General features: G+C 39.8%; 1 protein-coding gene across 3 annotated transcripts in view; it reads left to right on the top strand.

Moving 5' to 3' along the window:
• The window catches only part of sema6cb (semaphorin 6Cb), a 124,272-nt gene that overhangs the window by 39,686 nt on the left and 61,602 nt on the right, over window positions 1-22,984 (top strand). For all 3 annotated transcript variants that reach the window (XM_084727566.1, XM_084727565.1, XM_084727564.1), the window contains exons 3-10: window positions 2,371-2,485; window positions 4,101-4,158; window positions 9,251-9,307; window positions 9,733-9,834; window positions 18,195-18,285; window positions 20,364-20,486; window positions 22,016-22,104; window positions 22,343-22,560. In XM_084727566.1, the coding sequence (XP_084583692.1) occupies window positions 2,371-2,485; window positions 4,101-4,158; window positions 9,251-9,307; window positions 9,733-9,834; window positions 18,195-18,285; window positions 20,364-20,486; window positions 22,016-22,104; window positions 22,343-22,560 (853 nt within the window). The remainder of the gene's footprint in view (window positions 1-2,370; window positions 2,486-4,100; window positions 4,159-9,250; window positions 9,308-9,732; window positions 9,835-18,194; window positions 18,286-20,363; window positions 20,487-22,015; window positions 22,105-22,342; window positions 22,561-22,984) is intronic.

The following is a 22,984-nucleotide window of genomic DNA, read 5'->3' as shown; positions in this document are numbered from 1 at the left end:
CATGCTCATCTTTATTTATTCATAAATAAACCTGATTTCCCTTGAATCGTACACTTACCCCACCTGTAGTAACAGATGTTTTATGTCAAGTATTTTTTTTAACCATAGCATTATTTGTTACAGGTTTGTCAGGTTGGTTTGGTCATGTGAGGGAACTGAAATTGCATTCATGACAACACTAAGTTGAACTTTTGTGACCTCAGAGACAGACGAGTGTTTTTTAAATGCCAGTTAAACAGGCGAGACGGATTTTCCTTTGAGATAGTTTTGTTCTGAACACCATCTCTAATTGTGCAGCACATTTAAAAACAACAAACGTTGACCAGAGGTCTTTGCAGAGAGATTAAATTATGGGATTAATCAATTGATGATTATAACGATTACAGTTTTATTAAGCAGACGCTTTTATCCAAAGCAACGTACATCTGATAGTTAAAACAGCTCAGTGGAGGACGAGGATTACAGTCAAACAAAATCAGAGGAATGATCAAAATAAAAACACAGACATAAATAAGAGGATATAAGTAAAGTAATAAAAGCACAGAATATAAATCTAAAGAGGTGAAAATAATATTTCCCTCAGGTGCGTTTGTCTAAAAATGGCAAGATGGAATTAAAATGTAGGAGATAAAGAAGGAAAATGAAATTTTGACATTTTATCACCCTTTTTATGGTTTGTACCGCACCCTTCAGTTCTTCTTATCTCACTGTTTTTGTATTGCTACAGACACATCTTTATTTATATGGAAATACAAGTGATTTCCATTTAATTGTATCCATGATGACACAGAGTTGAACTTTTGTGACCGTCACGTTGTCCAAAAATCACAGAAATGATCAAAATAAAAACACAGACATAAAGATGAAAGACTTAAGTTTTTTATTTTGTGTTGTCATTGCTTTACTTAAGAGTTTGAATAAATATTTCTCTCAGGTTACTACGTCTAAAAAAGGCATGATGGAATTAAAATGCAGAAAAAAAAGAAGGAAAATGGAACTCAGCCTTATTGCAGCACAGATTTGATATTGTATTACTCTTATTTTAGCTTTGCACCACATCCCACAGTCCATCTTATCTCAGTTTTTGCATTTCTGCACGCACATCTTTATTAACGCGTGAATACACCTGATTTCCATTGAGTTGTTTACTCAGAGATTAAATTACGGGATTATTCAATTAATGACTATTACAATTACAGTTTCATTTAGCAGACGCTTTTATCCAAAGTGACGAACATCTGAAAGCTAATACAACACAAACAAGGACTGCAATCAAACAAAAATCAGAGGAATTATCAAAATAAAAACAGACATTAATAAGAGGCTGCAAGTAAAGTAATAAAATCACACAATATAATAAAAGAGTTTAAATTAATATTTCCCTCGAGTCTAAAAATGGATTTAAAATGCAGAAGAGAAAGAAGATAAAATGAAAATCAGCCATATTTCTGGGTTTTCACTTTGCACCAGTTCCCTCAGTTCATCTCACAGTTTTTGTATTTCTGCACACACGTCTTTATTTATGCGTGAATGCACCTGATTTCCATTGAATCAAACTTAATGTACACCGCCTGCAGTAACAGATATTTCATACTCTTGTCTGTCTGTAACCACATGGTGTTATCTGTAAAACCAGTTACTCAGGCTGGTTTGGTCACGTGAAGGAATTTAAACTGCATCTCTGACAACACTAAGTTGACCTTTTGTGACCTCAGAGAGAGATGAGTGCTATTCAAATGTGGGTTGACCAGGCAGACAGACAGACAGACAGACAGGCAGGCAGGCAGACAGACAGACAGACAGACAGACAGACAGGCAGGCAGGCAGGCAGGCAGGCAGGCAGGCAGGCAGGCAGACAGACAGACAGACAGACAGATTTTCCACTGAGGTAGTCGTGATTCGCTGCCTTGTCCTCACTTGGCACGGTCTCCGGATGTGTCTGTTAAAAAATGTTTACCAGGAGCCATTTATTCAAATCAGGCTGACTTCTGTGACACGACCAGCTAATATGCAACTTCGTATGCTATTTTTCCCCTGCTTGTCCACCTCCACAAGTGCACATTAGCATACAGTGTATGCTCTGCATTTCCAGAACTATAGGCCAAATTGTAACCTTGTTTTAGTGCTGCATAATCTGCAAAGGTGTTGTTTTTCTGAGCTGTTGGTTTGTTGTGGAGAAATGTTAAATGTGTCTGGAAATACTTTGCTAATATCTTTCTTTTCCAGCTTTGAAAAAAAAAGGAACTCAAATTGACATAATCTATTAGTCTCGTGTTTTCTAACCTTTGCTGAGAAGGCGTTAGCTGGGATCTTTTGGCATAATGAGTACTTGAACAGTTTCTTCTTCTCTCTGTCTCTTCGCCCACGCAGCCTCCTACCTCTACCCCAGCTTCCAGGGACTCATGTCGGACAATGACACCGTCCGCCTGGGCCTGGACTTCCAGAGGATGCTGAGGATCAACCACATGCTCTACATCGCCGCTCGGTCAGTCTGCTAGTTTAACATTACAGAGGATCTGATGTAGCTCTGTTTGCACTGTTTACTGAAGGTAAAAAAATTACTTATGATAGTCCAGGAGCATCATTTCACGATGCAACCCAATACTTTTATTGTGCAGTATGTGTTTACTTTCTTTAGCCCTGTTTACACTGGGCAAAAACCCCAGTACAATTACTTACATTTTCTTCATTTACTTACAAACTTTATGTTAGTCTTTGTCTCCAGATTTGATCATTTAATATGGTTGCACAAAGGATCTGATGACAATTTTTCACCCTTGATTAATCTTCCAGTCATTGTCTCCAGCTATTTAATCCATAATGCAAAAAATAAAGTTACCAGAACTCAAAACTTTATCAAATTAGTTCACAAATTGCTTCATCGGCAGCCAAAAGAATCCTCAAGTATCCATTTGATTATACAACAATGATTTAGTTGTTTGCTTCACTCTCATTTCACCAGTAAAGTCAATTAAGCATGAAGTCAATTCAGTTCTTATTCATAATAATTGCTGGGCAAAAGGCAAATGGGCTCCTGAATGAGGCGTGAGGGAGAAAAATGGACAGCCTGTGTAGAAAAAAAACATAAAACAAGTCAGCAGTAGCCTGCCATCACAAATCTAAATGAGTCGCAAATGTGAATTAGTCTGGGATTTCTCAGTTCATTTTCTCAGTTCATACAACCAATCAGAGCAGTGAAATGTGACCCACAACCAATCAGAGCTATGGAAGGTGTGAGCGACACATGTGGCAGCGCTCGGTCTGTTTTCAAGCAAAAAAAAAAAAATGTTGGCCTGGTCACAAAGTCTGTTAACTTACAGCTAAACAGCTGCATGTGTTTCTGAACACATCTGAGGCAAAAAATAGGAAATCTTATAACACAAAGTTACTTAATTTCTGTCGTGTTGCGCTTGAAACGTGAGTTTTTCATGTCTCACAGGCAGAGAGGGGTTGGTGTGGTTGTTGTGAGCAGTGGTCAGGCTTAATCAGAGCCAAACCTTTATTACTGTGTCAGGTATACAAGGCAGCACCTCCACACCAACCTGCTTTCATGTTTTTTCCTAGTGCATCTCTCAGCCTAATTGCACGATTAAGATGTCGTAGGTTAATTATCTAAAAAGTATGAGGTTGCACCTCTGCTGCCTGTTTTCATTGTGCAAAATAAATTCTGCTACAGCCTTTGGCTCTGTCTCAAACTGCAGTGCTCTCACTGCCAAAAAACCCTGTCCTTAAATGTATGGAGATTCCTAGAGTCCTAATATTTTCCACAGCTGCTTACAACAAAGTGCATGCCTGACTTCACTAAGTGATTCATATGGGTTTTGTCGATAGTTGGGAAACTTTTGGTGTTGGAAAACTTTTTGTGAGGTTATGAAGCTGAAAAGCCAATAAGCGCTGCCTGTTAATCCACCTTCCACCTTCGGATGTTGAACAGCCTCGATCAATCCTATTGAGCGAAGTAGAAGCGTTTTTTGAAAAGGTTTTGGTGAAATGGTCGGATCAGAGGCTTATAGAGCTTTGCATTCAAAAAGCGTCAAGGCTGACAAAAAGCATGTGGAGACGGCCCGGCTAATGGTGCCTCGACTCTCCTTCTCTTGCAGGGACCATGTGTTTGCCATCAATCTCGGCACTTCATCTGAGCAGATAATCCCACAGCAGGTAGGAAAGTCTGTCCACAATCATGACTGAAAATGCTCTGCTGTTCACTGTTGCCATTCAGAGTCTCCTCTGTTTCATTGTGTAATTTCTGGTCCAACATATAACCTTTTTTAATTTGTGTCTTTTAGTCCATCTATGTTTTTACTGAACATTAGAGATTGACTAATATGTTTTGTTTTAGCGCCGATACAGAGACCGATAATTGATATTTGGAACTGATATACATAAAAATTAAAATCTCTCAAAATTTAAAATATATATTTACAATATACACTTAAATCCCACTACATTTGGGAGGCAAATATAGTACATTTTGCTTCACTATTTATAACTTTAGTGAGCAGATTCAGATTATTAATACAAAATGTAAATCAACTCTTATGAACGATTATGATGTATTAAGCTTCCCTGCAGTAAATAAAGTAGGGCTGTGATGATAAACTTCTCTCCCAGGTCAATACTGTTACGATACTTCAGTGCTGATTTGATATATATTGCAATCCCGCAAGTATTGTGATTCAATATTATGATTTATCGCAATTTTTGTCTAGAATATATCATGGTTGATATTTCCAAAAACATTGCACATCACAGATCCGTTTTTTTGAGTTTTATTTCAGCAGCATCATCACTGTACTGTTTATAAAAGAAGTAAATAAAAAACTTTTTTTTAGTAAACTGCTACATTTTGCTGTTCTTGCCCATCAAACTTGCCGTAAAAAAAAAAAAAAAAAAAGTTTTAACCCTTGAGGTTGTTGTAGCAGTTAACAATTTGAAGTTATTAGTTTGTTCCCACAGATCAGAGGAAATTTATGCATGAAAGTATGAGCACGTGTCGTTTTAAGTATGTGAGGGAAAATGGACTAGTTTGTTAGGATATTATTGTGATCGTGATGCTAATTTCTGTCAGCATGTCAATGGTAATTCCCATTATGTGCTATCATCGAGCTAACAGACTAACCTCTAGTTATTTATATGTGTATAAAGTCAATGAGACACTCTGTGATTGGTGTCTACAGAGAGAGCTGGCTGCATCAGAGCCAAAGAAGCATATTTTTCAGTTAATTTATTTAATTAGCAATTGGATAAAAAAGAAAAAAATGCTAAAAATCAGAGCCAAAAATCGGTCGAGCCCTGCTGAACATTTTTCAATGTGTGGCTGTTACACATCAGCTGCTCTGTAAACTGGACCAAGGTCTGGTAATTTACTCAACGTAAAAACACACACTTAAGATGAATTCATCCTCTCAGGCTCTCGACATTTCGAGAGTGTTTGAAACCGCTCCATCCTTCAGAATCAATACCGATGATAAGTGAGTTACTGGTTGAGATTTTGAATGACCTGACATTCTTCTGTGATTCACGTTAAAAAATAGGCTGTAGGGTTCTTATTCTTTAAATATAAGACATGAGAAAACAAAAACTTTAAAAACTCAGCATGACGTTTAGATCTCCATCTGTTCTAAAGAAGGCTTTAATACAAGGCGGTGCTCTTGAAACTTTAGACAGCAATATTCTTTGTGTTTGTCTAAACCACACTGTGTTTTTACAGAAAAAAAATCTCTTCAGATGTGCATATCTCGTTATTTTCCCTTCTACCCTCTGCCTGACTTTTCATTCAAGTATTAAGCAATCTCTCTTCAGACGTATATCCAATACAAGTGCAGCGAGGCTCTTGTGGCTTTTGAAGCGCCACGCTCCCTCCTATCTGAATCTCATTTGTCAAACACGATTGCACTTAAATAAAATCCCTCCGAGGCCTGGACTTTTGTTTGCTTGTATTTAGATTAGCGCTAAACACGGATATTCATTCTGATAAGGCCAACGCTCCATGTCAACGAGATCTAAAGTATTGATCAGGGTGTAGAAGAACTTTTGAGTGCTAGAATGTTAGTCCATCTTTTTTTCAGTTGCATGAGAGCTTAGATATTGAATGTTTGTATATGATGCATTTTTTTTTAAGGCATTCAGTCAAACCTCTGCAGGCTCCTGTGTGACAGCAGGAACCGAGTGGAAAATTATCGAGGACTGTACCCACGTTCTGCTGTCACATTCTCCAGCTCTCCTATTCCTGTTATCCATCTGAGCTCGATCGTTAGTCTGTGACTGAGTCATATCACCAGAAAATGGTGCCTCCTCTTCATCACAGATCCATTCCTCAGCTCAGGCTCATTTTTAAAAGCAGCTCTTCATTTTTCACACCGGGCGCTCATTCATATTCTGCCCTTCACTGATCTCCCCAGGCCTGGGTGGCCATAAGTAATTATTAGTAAACCAAATCGAGCGTGGACAAGGCAGGGACTATTACCATAATGCTGACTCCTGCTGAATCGTGTCAGATGTTCACAAAGTTGCTCCGGAGATGTTCCGCGCGTGGACCTGGAGGGACGAGTGCTGGCTGCAAAATCAGAGAAGACGAGTCGACAGTCTGACATGTACTTTTCAGAAAGTTATTGATCAGTTGGTCCTCACTGTTCTGTCTTTTTGTGGAATGATTTCCTTGTGTTTTACCAAAAATCTGACAATCAGACAGAGGGGGATGATGTTAGACACCATCTTGTACTAAAGACATCTCCCCTTAAAGAGACAGTTAACCGCAAAATAAATAAAAAAAAAGTCAAAAAGAGTTAAAAACAGAAAGACGCAGCAGCGCTTCCACTCTATTGTCTTCAGATCCTCCGAGAAGTCTTGAAATTTTGAAATGGCAAATGATGAGGAAGCCTGAAGATAGTTTTGGTGACAGTTGCAGAGTTATCAGATTTTGGGGCAAAGGCTTTAAAGGATAAGGCTGGCAATATTCTGTATTTTTACATTGTTAACAAATGAAATCTTGAAAAGGTCGGAACCAAATATTAATTGATCCTTAACAAGAATGAAATTCCAGTTGTTTCAGGAAACTGCTGAGCCTTTTTAAAAATATGAAACCACATATTTAAGAACCAAAGCGTTATATCTGCAGAAAGAACCAACAGGTTTTGGGGATAAATGCTGCAGAAGTGACAGGGAAGTCACAAAATATTGAGAGAATGACTAACGCATTATTGTTTTTGGCCTTTTCAAGGGATTTGTTGATAATTAGATAAATACAGAATAGCGGCAGCCTCAATCCTCAAATACATTCATCACACTGTAAGCAGTGGAAATGAAACGGTGGAGGCCCTCCGTTATTAAGATGCACGTCTTTCCTTCATCAGTTTTCCTGACAGCTAGATTACATTCACCTGCTGTAAGTAGTTTCTGGTTTGACTGCTGGACTGAAAGCTTTCTGATAAAATCAGAACAAGAGAACAAGCGGCCTGGAGGACAAATTGTGTTTCAGGGACTTGCGGTCCAAGAGTGACCCCTCGGCACCAATAAGGCATCAAAATGTATTTCACCACAGGGTGGGTTGTTGTGAGATTGTAGTTAAGAACACCTTCAGTTCAATTTAAGACCTAAACAGCTAAAAAAAAATAAAGTAAAACTTAAAAATGGGAGAAATGTACAAGCCTCACCAGCTTTGTTGAATAGCTTTCAGCATCTAAGATGTAGGCCTGCATGATGTTTTTGTGACAAATGGATCACTTTTTCTAACACATTCTTTCATTTGGTGGAGACACAAGGACATCCTGTCAAATAAAGAGGAGAAATAAAGAGAAGATTGAAAACATTTATACAGATAAATACCCTCAAAGTAATTAATTATCTCATGTATTTATATCAATATGTGAAAACACCTAACAACAAATGTACAGACTCAAGGTCATTTAAAAAATGCAGATTTGAAGTGAATTACTTTATTATACATCTACAATGAGTTGAAAGTTTTAATTCTGTTGGAGAAAGCTGAGTCAGCAATCAAAAGTCTTTGAAAGCGAGACCCGTTTGAGGCAGAGTTGCCATGAAAAACTAGTCTGTTAGTCTGTCCACTCCTCCAACAATCACCAGCTCTGGTTTGGGTGAAATAAATCCTTAATTCACCGTGTGAAAAGAGTGCAAAGAGTCTAACTCTGCAGACGGTTTACCTCTCACTCCTCACCCAGCTCAGGGCACTCATGGTCCGGCTGAGTGGACGTGTCCTGCGCCGCTGGACGAGGGCGAGGTGCAGAGCAGAGGCTGTCACTCTGCGGACCATTACATGACCAACATAAAATGACAAATATCGCCCTAAAAATGGGCCAAAAAAAGCAATTGTGGATGGATTCAGCCCATCGTCGAAAGATGATATATTCAAAGGAAAGTTGCCGCAGCGGCCCGTCTCTGCTCAGACTCAAGCCGACTGATGCATCACCTGTGACTCAGCTTGTCAAGTTGCCTAATCAGGCGACGAAAACACAACTCTTATTTTCATGAATATTATATTCAGTTCTTCCATTTTCTGCCAATAGATCCCTCTAAATCTCTCAAACTGGACCTTTAAGTGCTGATATGCCACTGAGTGAGACATCCGTCTCCTGTCTGCTGAGATACTGTTGGGGATCTATTGACAAAAGAATCTTCTGAATGACTTGGAGCTGAAACAGAAGTGTACAAAACCAGCAGCATCCTCGGCGCTATTTATGAGCTCCGAGAAAATTCCAGTCAGTAAATTATCCGACAGTAGAAAGGAGCACATTAAACCTTCAACTGGCAGAGCTTGTTAACAAGTTGATGGATCTTTTTCAATAACGGCCAACTGGACGAACAACACTGCTACAGGAAAGGTGTCTTGGTGTGTGTGGCAACTAAGGGCAGGCTTTTTGGCCAGTAGGTTAATTGAGGCTAATTGACTGTTCCTTATATGGACAGTGAAGAGAAGCAAACGTCCTCCGCAGAGTGTTTTGTGTGTGTGTGTGTGTTTGTGTTCTCACCAATCCAGACTTATCTCGCAGAGTGATTTTTATCACTGAGGAACCACAATGTTTAGCTGCCCACTGATGAGCCGCGCAGGCCACCGCAGGCATTCCTGATATTTCTCTGTTTGTTTTTCTTCACGACAGTTTATTGAAGTTAATGAGATTTTCATCACAGCTGTCTCGTAATAGCACTTGAACGATTGGGAGCAACAAAAAGCTGGGATGGTGAGAAACAGCTTGTCTTTGAGCTGACAGTTCGCTGTCTGTTCATTTTTCAGAAACTGACTTGGAAGACGAAGGATGTGGAGAAGTGCACTGTGAGAGGGAAAAACAGCGTGAGTATATTCCTCCACACACACACGCACATCTTCTTTCTCTGTTTCTGGTTTTATTTCGCTCTTCTTTCATTCTCTGCCTTTGCCTCTGCTTTCCGTTTCCTGCACAGTGAAGTTTTGTAATAAGCAAAGGTGTGCAAGGTAGCTTATCAGAAGCAGCGGCACATCCATCAGGAGACGTCAGACTGGGGTTTTCAGCATAGCATTTTTCCTCCCCAGAGCTACAGTGAAACCGCAAGAATCAGCCTGGGGATTACGATAATGACTGTAAAACAGAGAGGCTTGTGTATGTGTGTGTGTCAGCCAGTAAAATGCACCGTCTACCTGCTGCAGGTCCTGCTTTTATTCTGTCATCGGCGCGCCAGAAGCCAACATGGACCTTGTCCCTAATGTACAATAACATCAAGCTGTTTTCCTCCTGACAGGATGAATGTTACAACTATATCAAAGTGCTGGTGCCTCGCAATGACGAGACGCTTTTCGCCTGCGGCACCAACGCCTTCAACCCCACCTGCCGTAACTATAAGGTAAGATACTGTACCGCTGTGTGCTGCTGCCTCCTGGCCTCAATTACAGATAAGAGATGATATTACAGCTGTTATGGGATGTGTTTGGCTCCGTCCTTGTGTGCTGTTTCACTTGTACCCTGTTACTTAAGTTGCTACTGGAAATGACAAACTGCAAACTAAACTTGTATCACATTAGCGCCGCGCTGGCTTTCTGTGAAAATGTCATTATCTGGGATATCATGTCGTAAATACACATTAACGCAGGTCACAGAGGCTCACACAGATGTTTCATACATCACTGAAAACTGCAAAATGCTGCAAGAAGACACAGCTTTAGTGCTTCAGTTAGGTCTACACACATACTGGGTGTATAGATAGATAGATATGTATATAAAGGATGGTCTTAGAGTTGATAAATATAAAGTTGGGCTGGTTATTTTACAGTTGAAAAGTAATGTCATGATATTATTTTCAGTCCAATATGAATATTCGCTGATTTGTTGCTTTATTTTCAGTTCAGCCCACATGAGTACATTTTACTAGTAAGACTCACATCTTACTTTCTTTCTTAATCATCTGTAATGTGCAACCATCATATCTTCATACAGTCAGAGAACGTAAAAGCGTCTGCCTATAGTTCAGGTATAAAATCCCAGCACACCGCGGGGCGTCTCTCCTGCCAGGGTGCAGCAGGGCTGTCAGCCGCCGCAGCGCGTCACCTGCCCTGCGAGCTCTGCAGTGCGCTGGGGGATGACAGTTCATCGCCTACTCCGTCTCCGTCTATCACTCTTCTCTGCTTCATTACTGTTAGTTTTGTCGTTTATGATGATTTTTTAGACTCTAGTTTTACAGCCTGTCTTGCTGTTGCATTTTTCTGTGCACAGTGATCCAGCTGAGAATCGAGGGCTGAAACTTGTTTACCAGCCATTTGTTTCAGCTTTTCTCATCAGCACATGCAGTCATGACGATTTTTTAAATTACTGTGCCAGCTAATATAAAAATATATTTACGATTCCTCTTGTTTATAATTCCTCACTGAAATGTTCTCCATGTGCATTTTTATTGGGAGTTTTTCTCTGTTATTGTAATGCACACTGACAAATCCTTGACTTGAAGCATCTCAGTCGATTGAGGAGTCTCTGACTGATGATTTGAGTGTTCAACTTTCAGGGAGCAGCCCAAGGCAGTATATGAATATTATACTGATATTGTGATACTAGACTAGGTATCATCTTAGATTTTGGATCTAGCTGCATTGTGATATGGCTTAACTGTTATCTTTTCCTGGCCTTCCTGGTCTTTTCCTTAGTTTTTTCTGAACTCAACCAGGCTGTTCTAGCTGGTCTGTTGTTTGCCCATTTAGTCATTCTATCCAGTAAGGTTGGGCGACCAAAGTTGCAAAGTTGCGATGTCCATAGTGAAACACTGCACTGGATGTTAATATCGTTTCATTTCAATTACGTGCTCCAGCAGTAAAGCTGCAAAAAGATAACAGATGATTGTGCCTAAATTAATACATGCTTTCACAGTGCTTAAGTTTTGAATAAATTGCTCTTATTGGCGTTTTATAAATGAAGCTTTTATAGCATTTTCAGTAACAAGGCTTTACTGAGCGAACCGATTGGCTCTTGGCTTTTGAATCACAATGTTCTGATGGTAGAGGCCTCAGCGGTCGATGACTGTTTGGCAGAGTTGATGGACGGTGGTATCATCCATAGTCTACTATCCACAGTACTGATGATATTTATCGAAAAGCTTATTAATATTTTGTGAATGGACTAATCGTCATCCCTGCAATATTGTTGCAATATCGATTAATATAAATTCTGAGGTATCTGGTGAAAAATACTGTATTTGGGATATAATAATAGAGGAAATTTGAACAGTAAACTTTACTGTAAGATATTGTGAATGACACAGATAAAATAGATAACATGTGTAACTTGAATTCTAAAAGAATAAGATTTAAAAACGTGGTATTAAACATATTTTGCACATTTACCAGTACTTTCAGTACACTGATACAGCTACAGTATAACTGCGATAGGCTACTAGAGCCTGAACAAAAGAAAAAATAATGTTTAACACCACTTTGAAAGGACATGTACTATGAAATAACACCTACACAAACACTGCTACAGAGACGGGTCATACCAGGTTGAATGCAGCGCTTGTCAGCTATAAAAGAAGTCTGGCAGCCGGCTCTTCAGCTTGTGTTTGCAGCAATGATACAACAAACAGATGTGAGCTCAAACTGGAGGCGCACAAGTGGAAATAGCAGGAAAGTTATTAGCTGCATATAAAAGGGACGGGCTGAACAATCACGGCAACATTTGCAAAACACAGACGTGCCACGTCGGTCTCAAGTCCAAACTGACCAGAAGACATGTACTTGCTGGACATCAGAGCCAAAATATCAGCAGCAGATCTGTCCTGAGCACACACCGTTCACTGTGAATGTTGCCATATTTGTGTTTCACCCGGCCTGCTGACTTCAAATGCTTAATGTCGGTGGAATAATATGTCGGCGCAACAAGACAGAGAGAGAGCAATCTGTTGACAGAACGCAAGATATGCTGATGATGGTAATAACACAACAGCTTTTTTCACACCTCTGAAACAACAAAGCCGACGGAGCAGATGAGATGAGAGGAAACAGTGAAGGGTGGGAAGACAAGAGGGAGAAAGGGGTCAAATCCAGTGCCAGGAGACGAGGCTCTCGGCTGCACCTTGTTTCTATGGTTATCCCTTCGCTTTGGTGCCGTGATAACAGTGCTGGCTAACTGAAAACATACTTTACAGAGAAGGCACAGATTTGTTTTAGGACAGTGTGAAAATAAAGCTCCTGCAGTTTGAGGTCTGTTGAATAAAACCCATCGTGACACTGTGGTGGAGCCTCAGAGGTGACATCACAGGTTTGAGCTGATTCACAGCAGGCCATTAAAGGAGGAGGAGGGAGTACAATCCTGCAGCACAGACTGTAAATCTGACAGCATGGAGGAGACTCAAACTCAAGGGGGGCTGAATAACTCAAGATTCTGCATTTTACTGGATCTTTTCCCAGTGTGATGATCTGAGAACTAAGCCAGTGGTCTGCGTGAAGGAGTCAGGGTGGGCGAGAACCAGGGTCCCTCCGTGGTTTCATATCAAACAAAATAATGGAATCTTTTAGAGGAGTTAGCACAAAGTCTTTTTTTCAAGTCTTCAGCTGTTTTATCTAAAAAAATAACCTCAACATACTGTGAAAAAAAATACCAAAACTATTTATATCAACTGAAATTAAGCATTTTATCATGATAAGGGTTTCAGCCATATCGTCCAGCTGCAGTTTTCGGGTTAAATTTTATATTTGTTCTTTTTCCTTTCGTTTGCACAGCGGCTCCTGCACAACAGTTTCCCTTTGGGATAAACAAAGTTCAAGAGTAAACAAGATTAAATAAGTGGCATAAAATGGCATTTATAAACAAATTAAAGCAATAATGACTAAATAACTTGATATATCCACTGTGGTTAAAAGAACTCTTTGTAAAAGCAAGTTGGATAATATAAGTTTAAACTTTTCTTTCCACAGTGTAAGAATGGGCTGGATGACATCACAATATTTTCTGAGATTTATATCATAAATATGAATAATTGAATTAAATGCAGACAAATACAGAGATGCTGATGTTAATCTAGACTCTGAGATAGCAATTTTCATTTTTCTAACTTGTCACCCACCATGATGATGTAGTTAGCTAATCGTGTCCTAACTCCTAACTTTAGAAATGATGCTAGGTTACTATTATAGGTGACAAGCTAGTTAGCAAGGCGTGCTAATGTTAACATCTGACTGTAGAGGACAAACACAAAGTTTTATCCGTTCTTTATGATTTTGTTCTTGTATTTATAGTTCTGCATAAGCAATAAAAGGGCATGATGCTTCAAACTCTTTCCTCCAGCTTCATGCACGCCGCTTGCATAGTTATGGCTGACTAGTTATGGCTGCCAAGATTTGATTGGACAGCCGCCGTTTGGGAGAGGTGTTGAACGAATGGTTAATTCAACCAAAAGCGAATATTTAATGATACTGAATTATTGCCCCTTCTCATCTGGGGGCTCCCGAACTGAATAGTGCATCTCCACAGACTGAAAGTATCTAAATACTTTCCAGGGTAAAATCACATCCGAGACGTCATAAAGGACCTGCACAGTCTCATCGCTCAGCTCCAGAGGATGTCCAAAGGTTAACACACAGGAGTAAGATTGATGTAACTGCTGTCTCCCTGCCACTGACTCCCTTTGGTAAAGAGCAGCTGATTTACACAAAACACATCCTCAGATTCTTTCTCTCTGCAACCCCTCAGCTGTCCCCCCCACCCCTCCTCTTTTTTCCCCAGTCTGGGAAAAAAAAAAAAGTACAAGAGATGACTATCCAGACAGCTGGGGAGAGAGGGAGGAAGTGTAAATCATATCAAGGAATCTGTCTCTGGGACTCCACAAAAAATCTGCGGAGGACAAGGGGGGATTGAGTGAGAGGCGTCTGTGTTTGTGTGTGTGTGTGTTGGTCAAAGACATGAATGAATGCCCAGCCATGAACACGCAGCTTCACTGACCAGACTGCTGAGACAGCTGGTCTGTAGACAACAGAGAGGCTGTCTTCAACATGCGCCTGTGATACAACAAAACCTTGAAGCGTCAAATCCGTCTGTCTTCATCTGCCCACCGGGGTAACCATCCTGCGGTCTCCACACGGCTTTGTCGAATCCTCAGTTCTCTCTCGGCTCTCGGCGCTCTGACTTCTGAGGTCTGTTTCTTCTGATTAACAGACTGCTGTTTCACTTCAAATCGTGTCGCTCGGCGGGCGAGAAGTCTGGTCAATACTGTTGATTTCTAATCAGATTTAAAACAGAATTTAATTTAATTTGAGGGGCGCAAATGCTCTGGTTACTGATTAGAGCCTGAATAATACTCTTAACCATGTTTGTTTCTGCTTCTGTGGTCACAAGGCTGCTGATAATATTTCGTTTTTCCTCTCTCATTAATCACTTGTATTTCTGTATGACTTTTTGATGACACTCCTGGGTTCAAGATCACATCACTAGAGTTTATTTTCAACCAATACCAGAGTCCTTACTTATTTAATAAGGCCTGTGGTTAGTTATAAGGATGCCACCAGTTAATAAAGTCGTGACAAGTGATATTTACTGATCACACTGAACGTTTTACGAGAAAATACATTCCCTGATGATGCTCAGTATCTGTAGAGTGCTTACTTAAACTTTCCGGGCTCTTCAGAGGAGCTTTGGCAGCCTTTTCCCTGTGGTGCACTTGAAGGTGTGTGTGTAGATTAGAGGTGTTGCCTCCAGATCCAGATGCTGAAGTTTACAGAGCTGCAGCAATTAAATTGCCTCCATAACGTTCTTTAAAAAGTCATTACAAGTCACAAATTTAACTTGTTGAAACCTTAAGAAACACAGAGGTAATATAATCAGTGTGTAATCTGCGTGAGCCAGAACACCATGTGACACTGATAACACAGCCGTCGCCTACAGGCCTAATTAGCTGTAGAATACAAAACTTTGTGCACCTTGTCAATATTGAAAACAATATTAGTTTTTGTACTTTTGTAGGCACGTCAAACCTGAGACTCTGAGTGAGCTCCCTGCTGTCATGTGTTTTCTTGGTCACATGTTTTATGGAGGGTTGTTACATTAATTTTTTTTCTTGCTTGCTTCTCTTCATGTGTCCTCTTCCTGTTGTAAATGCCAAACTGGAAAACACATTAAAAGCACTTAGTCTGTGCCGCTTGTCTAATCTGCACTTGCGAGAATTTTATTCATGTTGTGTCTGAAAAGCACTTTTCACAAAATCTAACCGAAGCTCAGCTCCGACACTGAACGGGAGGGAGATCCAATTAAAGCGGCACCTCTGCGAAATAATACAGTTCACCGCGAGAGCAACACAAACTAGAGGCTCTGTCTGAACAATCAACAAACACTTGAGGCTTCACAGATCTGATATTTAGGGCAGAGCTGTTGTGTTGGATTGCATCAGGTTCAGATGTGTAAACACACATCCCTTTAAGAATCTGAAGTGGGTTTTTTTTGTACAGATGTCTTGGGGCAGTTCTTTTCTAACATTTTGAATCTCATATCTGATTTTCTTCACCTCTGGGTGATCGCTTTGTCACATGTTCACAGGGCGGCCATGACAAACCACTACCCTCTCGTACTTACTAATGAATCTGTTTTTGGTTTTATCCCTTTTTCCCAACTTCTTTTATCCAATTTAACTTTCACTCTGATTTGATCATTTTAGTTGCTTAGGTGTTTTTTCCATTATTATTGCCTTTTGTGTACTACTTCTTTAATCATGTATACCTGCATTGAAACAGATTCTAACTAGGGGTGTGAGAAAATGTCAATTCACTTGAACATGGCAGTATTATGTTTTCTGATATTGTATAGATTCTCAAAAGCACTGTATCGTAATACCGTGACATATGCAAAGACATTCTTACTACACAAAGAATTCACAATGATATTGTTGCATTATCTATAGAAAATTAAAAAACATATATAATGCTGTCACTTTTATCTTTAAACATTGTTTATTTTGTGATTTGTCTGTTGTTTGGCAGTTCAATTACAGTCAAACAGGCAGTAGGCAGAGAATTATTTACATGATATTATCATGTGTATTCTTAATGTAATATCATTATTTAATTTCTATAATATATACCGCAGCACCCTTCAGACTGCTAAAAAGCAGATTTGCATATTGGAATATAAAGTATAAAAATAATCCTGTCAGCAAGGTATAACGGGAAATTATACAATCAGCTGCACATGGGAAGAAGCCAGAATCCTACAGTGCCCCACAGTTGTTAATCAAGTTACATTACACAAACTACACAAGCTTTTCAGACTGAAGTTCAGTTTCAGCCTCATGTAATAATAATAACAATAACATCAACATCATGTTGGTCACTGCAGATATACAAATTCAGATATTGGAATCGGATCAGAACTGAAAAGTGGATGGGTTCATCTTTGATTAAAGAATTAGTGATCTATCATCTTGCAAACAGTATCTCGGTATTTCAAATCGTAACCCCTGTATTGTGATTTGTATCATGTGGCCAGATTCTTACAACACACAACCCTAATTCTAACCCATCTGCCTTTATTGGAAAACATTTTAGGTCACCTCCTGTTTTTAAATCTTTTATATAAATTTAAAGATTTGACTTGCCTCCAGAATACATGCATCCATATATGCAAAGTCCCCCAGTTTTTGTTGTGAAATCTCCACATCTTTTCTCTTCTAATCAAATAATAAACCTGCCTTAGGTTCTTGTTGTTGCTGTAAAGCCCTCTGAGACTTATTTTAAACCCTTTTTTTAACACATTAAAACTATTATGAACTTATGAACTCCCCAAAAAACAGTCAGATAGGTTTATTGTTCCAGAGTTAATTTATATCTGAAGTTTCTTGGCAGGATATAATCATAAACAAACTTAAACTGACGTACAACATTAAACAAACAGGACAAGACACATAAAACAGATTTACGCACAGCAGTAAATCACAACGTCCACAATACAAACAAGAATGACAGTATTGAGAATTCTTATTTGATATAATTCAACTATCAGAAAGTATTTACAATAATCAGGAGCCTTTTAAACATCATGACAACCCTGATCAGGTTGTTTTTCTTTTCTTTTCTTTTTTTTTTGTTCACTCTGTGTGTGTGTGTTCAGGGTTTGCAGTGAAAGTAAAGTTTGAGGTCTTTTGCAGAATAACAAAAGAGGAGGCAACACGGCATCATAAAGCAAACTACGTGTTAATGGACTGTTAGTGTGTGTGTGTGTGTGTGTGTGTGTGTGTGTGTGTGTGTCATTCACCGTGTTGAATCCACTCTGCATGCATTCAACCTCCACTCCACACACACAAACACACTCACACACCGCTGGGTTTTGCTTATTGTCTTACCTGGGCTTTACAATCTTGTTAACAGCAGCTCGGAAAATTGCAGCTAAATATCTGCGGCTGAGAGATAAACTGTCCTCCCTCTCTGCTCGTGACCGCAGGACTCCACATACAATAACACACCAAATAAAACTAATCTTTATGATGCATGTGTTGCCTTCAATAATCACGGCGTTCGGCCACAATTCTCTCGACGTTAAAGACTTTTGTTGATCTTTTTTTTTTTTTGCGGGCAAAGCAGCGGCCACCTCGTGGGTTTACGAGTGCAAACGGTAATGCCGGTTTCATGTTTGCAGTTGTCACTTGGTCTTTTATATCCAATTTTTCCCATTGGCTTAGCTTTACAGGTCTGTGTGCGGCCTTATAAAGTGTTCCTCTGTGCTGTGTCCTCTCTGACCTAGATGTCGACGCTGGAGCAGGAGGGGGAGGAGGTGGTGGGTCAGGCTCGCTGTCCCTTCGAGTCTCGCCAGTCCAACGTCGGCCTTTTTGCAGGTGAGTAAGACGGTGTGACCCGGTGGTTGTAAAGACTATCCTGTAATTGAAATGTCACGGGTTCAACTCCCACAGCTGCTGATCGCTGTCATTAGTCCTCTCCAAGGGACCTTTTAAGTTCCAGTGATATTTAGATTTCAGGACTTTTATTGTAAATTTTAAACCGGTGAGGCTGAAAGCAATGCACCTCTTGTAGTGTTTTGTTTTAAATTAAACAGTTTTTTATTGAAGGAATATGAAGTTCTTCACTATACCTGACTGTAAATACATTTAAATTCATATTAAAATCTGTTTTTAGAAGATGCATTTACTAGATAAATTTTGATTAAACATTCCAATACCATTTTTGGCTTCCTGATATCAATTCGGATACCTGAACTTTTCTTATCGGCTTATAACATGTACCGATTCAGTACCAGTGCATTAAAAATAAATCTTATCCACTCGGTAAGGAGTCTATTTGTCCCCACGACCCCTAAGTAGCTGAATCTAATCCAGTTCAAAATGACAAAAAAAATGAAAAGTCAAAAAGTCCGAAGATGAAATAAAAGCATTTCTATTCAATAACAGAGATTATGTACAATATACACACCAGGTATTCACAGTAAAGATGATCAGTCAGTCACTAAGGTTTGCGGCATTGGCCTTAGCTCCTCCTGGAGAAACTCTGACTGTGAAACGCACAATCCTCCAGATTGTTCCTCCGGATTGTTCCTCCGGATTGTTCCTCCTCCTGACGCAGAGTCCAAACACCTTCTGCTCGCCACGAGCTGCTACAACAACACAGACTTTCCATCTGCTGCAGAGGCAAAGCTGGTGTCTCTCTCCTCCACTGACGCTGCTGGAAAGCAACAGGGTTCCCGTTTCGGGGCGTAGATTCACATACCTGCCGATACGAGGTTCTGCATTTTTGGCAGTATCTGAGGAATTTTCCAATACTGGTGTCAGTAACAGAACAACCAATGGCCCAATTTTAATGTTAAGTTAGGAGAGCGAATCATTTGAAACCCCATTTGAAAATGCAGCAGGGTTGAATTTCACCACTGAACAGGATTTTTTTCTGTTCTCTAAGGGGTGATTTTAAAAGACCAGACCAGTTTTAGCTCATTAAATACAAGTGATGAATACATACTCAGATGAATGTAAACAGTTTCACATTTTCAGATTCCTTCTCCTCACCATTCCAGGCAGCTTTTTGGTTCCCTTTAAATTTCTTTTTCATGGTATGAGCATCAGTCAGCAATCTTCCCTGAACAAGTCTGCATCAACATTTGTCAGTTTGACATTCTCATGTGGTAACGCAGTTTAAATGCAGATTGATTTGAAAGGTCTGACATTACCTCATAATGAAAATGTAACTTTGACAAAGGTTAATGCAGATGTTCACTGTCATGGGTTACAGAGCTGAAGCAACTTTCAGGGGTCTATTTATCGATTCTCACATTTACAGGAATGAATGAAAACCAATGGTTGCCAGGAATGGTAGAAAAAAAAACTTTCACCGTCTGCATTGTTTGCTAATTAGTCAGAAAGTTCACACCATTTCTACTGAAATAAATCTGTTTAATTAGACAGTTTTCTATTTTAGACATGCAATCATTATATCCAAGAATATAAAACTAAAATCAAAGCAATAATCTGAACTACATGTTAACTCCTAATACATCGTCCCTAGTCTGTCTGGATACGTGTAATTCAGTATCGACGTGTGCATCATCGCAGGGTGTAATCTGAATTGCTGGATTGTGATTTGTGGTTAGATTTCCTTCACTAATCATGGCGGCGAGAGAAGCTGATACTGTGTGAACATGTTGAGGGTCAAGTTCACGGAAGAGTGAAGGGAGAGCCAGACCTGCACTCAATCCTGCCAGGTTTCCACTGACATTTATGCAAAGTTCACACGGGGTGGTATTAAAAGTGACACATTCTCCAACATGTGTTATCCTCTGCCTGTTTTTAAAGGGCAATAAAAGTCACCCGTGACCAAAATAGACACTTGAAAGAAGTGGCTTGTTCTCGGGAATTTTGATCCCTGACAATGTATGTAAATTACCCCCCCCCCCCCCTCTTTTTCTCAGGTGGTGATTTCTACTCCGCCACCATGACGGACTTCCTGGCGAGCGATGCAGTGATTTACCGAAGCCTGGGAGAAAGTAGCCCTGTTCTGCGGACAGTCAAGTACGACTCGAAATGGCTGCGAGGTGAGAACGTCCGACATGTTGAGGTGTAACATTTAGCATGTTAATATACGGTAAGGCGGCTGGTGTTGAGTTGTGGCAACAGAAGATGCGCCAACTTCTCAGTCGACTAGGATTGGGCTCTGATAGCTGGCTCCGTTTTGGATCAGATTCCAACTCTTGTAAAATACCAGGATTCAGGGAGCTCAGAGGAGAGCAAATCTCTCTTCAAAACTTGTACAACCTTTTGTACAAAACATTCAGGCAGCAGCTTCTCATCTTTAGCCAACGCTCACCATCGCAGACTTCACCAGCTGTAACTTATTAACATTAATTCCTTAAGTAACTTGGCTCGTGTCTAGTTTCTGTGTTTTTTCTGCAAGCTGGTGTCTGCACTCGGCCAACGATAAGAAACATCGCTCTGTCTGTGTGTCCTCCCAAGTGAAACAATCTGATTGAGTCACATCAGTTTTAGTTTGCAGAATCTCACAGTTAATGTGTTGTAACTAACAATTACTTTGTTAATTTCCAATTATTTTCTTGGTTAATCAGTCATCACCATGCAAGAGTTATCTTCCTGGTCTACATCCTCAGGAATTGTTGTGTTGTCCCTTTCGGTATGTTTTTAATTTCCCCTCATGTCAAGACATATGTAGTGTATTTTTCCCCCTCTATGGTTTCCAGCAGAGAAGTCTCCCAACAATAAATCCAACAAATGTTTGGCATTTTTGCTCGAAAAATGATTTAAACCAGCATTTCTCAAACCTAATAACCCAAAACAGATCGAGACTTAAGATATTTATTTGTCACATGCATAATTGTTTGAGTACAACAGCAATGAAATGAGATTCCAGCAGCTCTGACAACGTGCAAATAAAAAGAGATTTGCACTGTATATTTATATAGTTAAAGCTGCATACCTACATAATAATACTAGATCTATATATAGGGAAAACCAATCTCATAGAAACCATCATCTACACTATAAAATAATATAATTAAAGTAGAAGAAGACAAGAAATAATGAAGTAGAGAACACAGAAAGTAAGTGGTAAGTTAGTTGGCAAAATGTTCTGATCAGAGAGCTTCAATATTTGGAGCAAGTAACTAGATTAAACAAAGAAATGCAGATGTACCTGTTATTTTATATATATCCACTGTTTTAGAACATTATTACAACTGAATCTTTAGGTTAAAGGTATTTATACTTTTAGTTTGATTTAATTCTGTATTCAGATTTCATACAATTCGATTTTTGTTTCTGACTCAAGTTTCCAGGTGTTTTTATCAGCACTGATCCAGCACCAGCTCTGCTGTTTTAATACCGTGAATGTTATCTCTGCGCTGAAAGTTTGTTCCTCCTTATCTTTCTGTCCTCACACTCAGGTTTTCCATTTTACAGCACGCTGTCCCTGCATTTCTCTTGGACCCATTTTCCAAATTGAGCATCTGTGTTTTTACCAGCTCCTCTACCAGCCTGTCATGTTGGAAATAAGGCGTCACTGCCAGCTTGTTTGTCACATATCTCTTCTTCTTCTTCTTGTCTCCCACAGAGCCCCATTTCCTCCACGCTATTGAGTATGGGAACTATGTGTACTTTTTCTTTAGCGAGATTGCAGTGGAGTACACTACCCTTGGCAAGGTGAGGAACTCGTGCCAGACGCTCGCCAGACTTGTGGTTTGTTGTGTCTGTACTTTTGTTTCCAAGTGGAATGAAGTTGAACAACATCAAACTTCTCATACAAACCACACGCCTAAACGTTTTTTAATTGCTGTTCATTATTCCATATTGGCTCTGGCTGGGGTTGCTGTAATAAAAAGTGTGATTCATGAATCAGAGCTGTCACCTATAAAGGATTTTCCCCCTCCTGTCCCCTCAGGTGGTTTTCTCCAGAGTCGCACGTGTTTGCAAGAATGACAACGGTGGTTCTCCGAGGGTGCTGGAACGTTACTGGACGTCATTCCTCAAAGCCCGACTGAACTGCTCTGTCCCTGGTGACTCCTTCTTCTACTTTGATGTCCTGCAGTCGCTGACAAACGTGCTGCAGATCAACCACCGGCCAGCTGTGCTCGGCGTCTTCACCACGCAGGCGAACAGGTTGGGATCAGTGTTATTGTCTCTTCACGGTCACAAAAGGAGGCCGAACAGTGGGGGTGTGGCATATCTTATCATTCAGGATTCATGATAAAAAAAAAACTGTATTGTGACAGTGGCAATATTAAGGTCAAGCTGTAAGTTCCGAAATGGGAGGCAACTTAGTTACACAAGATAATATGTACAGTAAATCACAGAAATATGTAAGAAATGCAAGAAAACTATAACAGCAAAAGGGGGCAACACAACAAACCCAGCTGATTATGGGCAGAAAAATCCCACGAGGAGAGCCCAACAGTGCTAAACCAAAAATATATTTTTAGTCTTTTGTCATATCATCAAGAACATGGATGTCGCAGAATACCCTGAAATATTGTGAGCGTTATTTTAGGACCATTTCACCCAATACTACACGACTATTACTATG

The sequence above is a fragment of the Lutjanus erythropterus genome, chromosome 9 (genome assembly GCF_056507025.1).
Source record: "Lutjanus erythropterus isolate fLutEry1 chromosome 9, fLutEry1.hap2, whole genome shotgun sequence".
Lineage (NCBI taxonomy): Eukaryota > Metazoa > Chordata > Actinopteri > Lutjaniformes > Lutjanidae > Lutjanus > Lutjanus erythropterus.
This window is presented reverse-complemented; position numbering and strand designations above follow the sequence as displayed.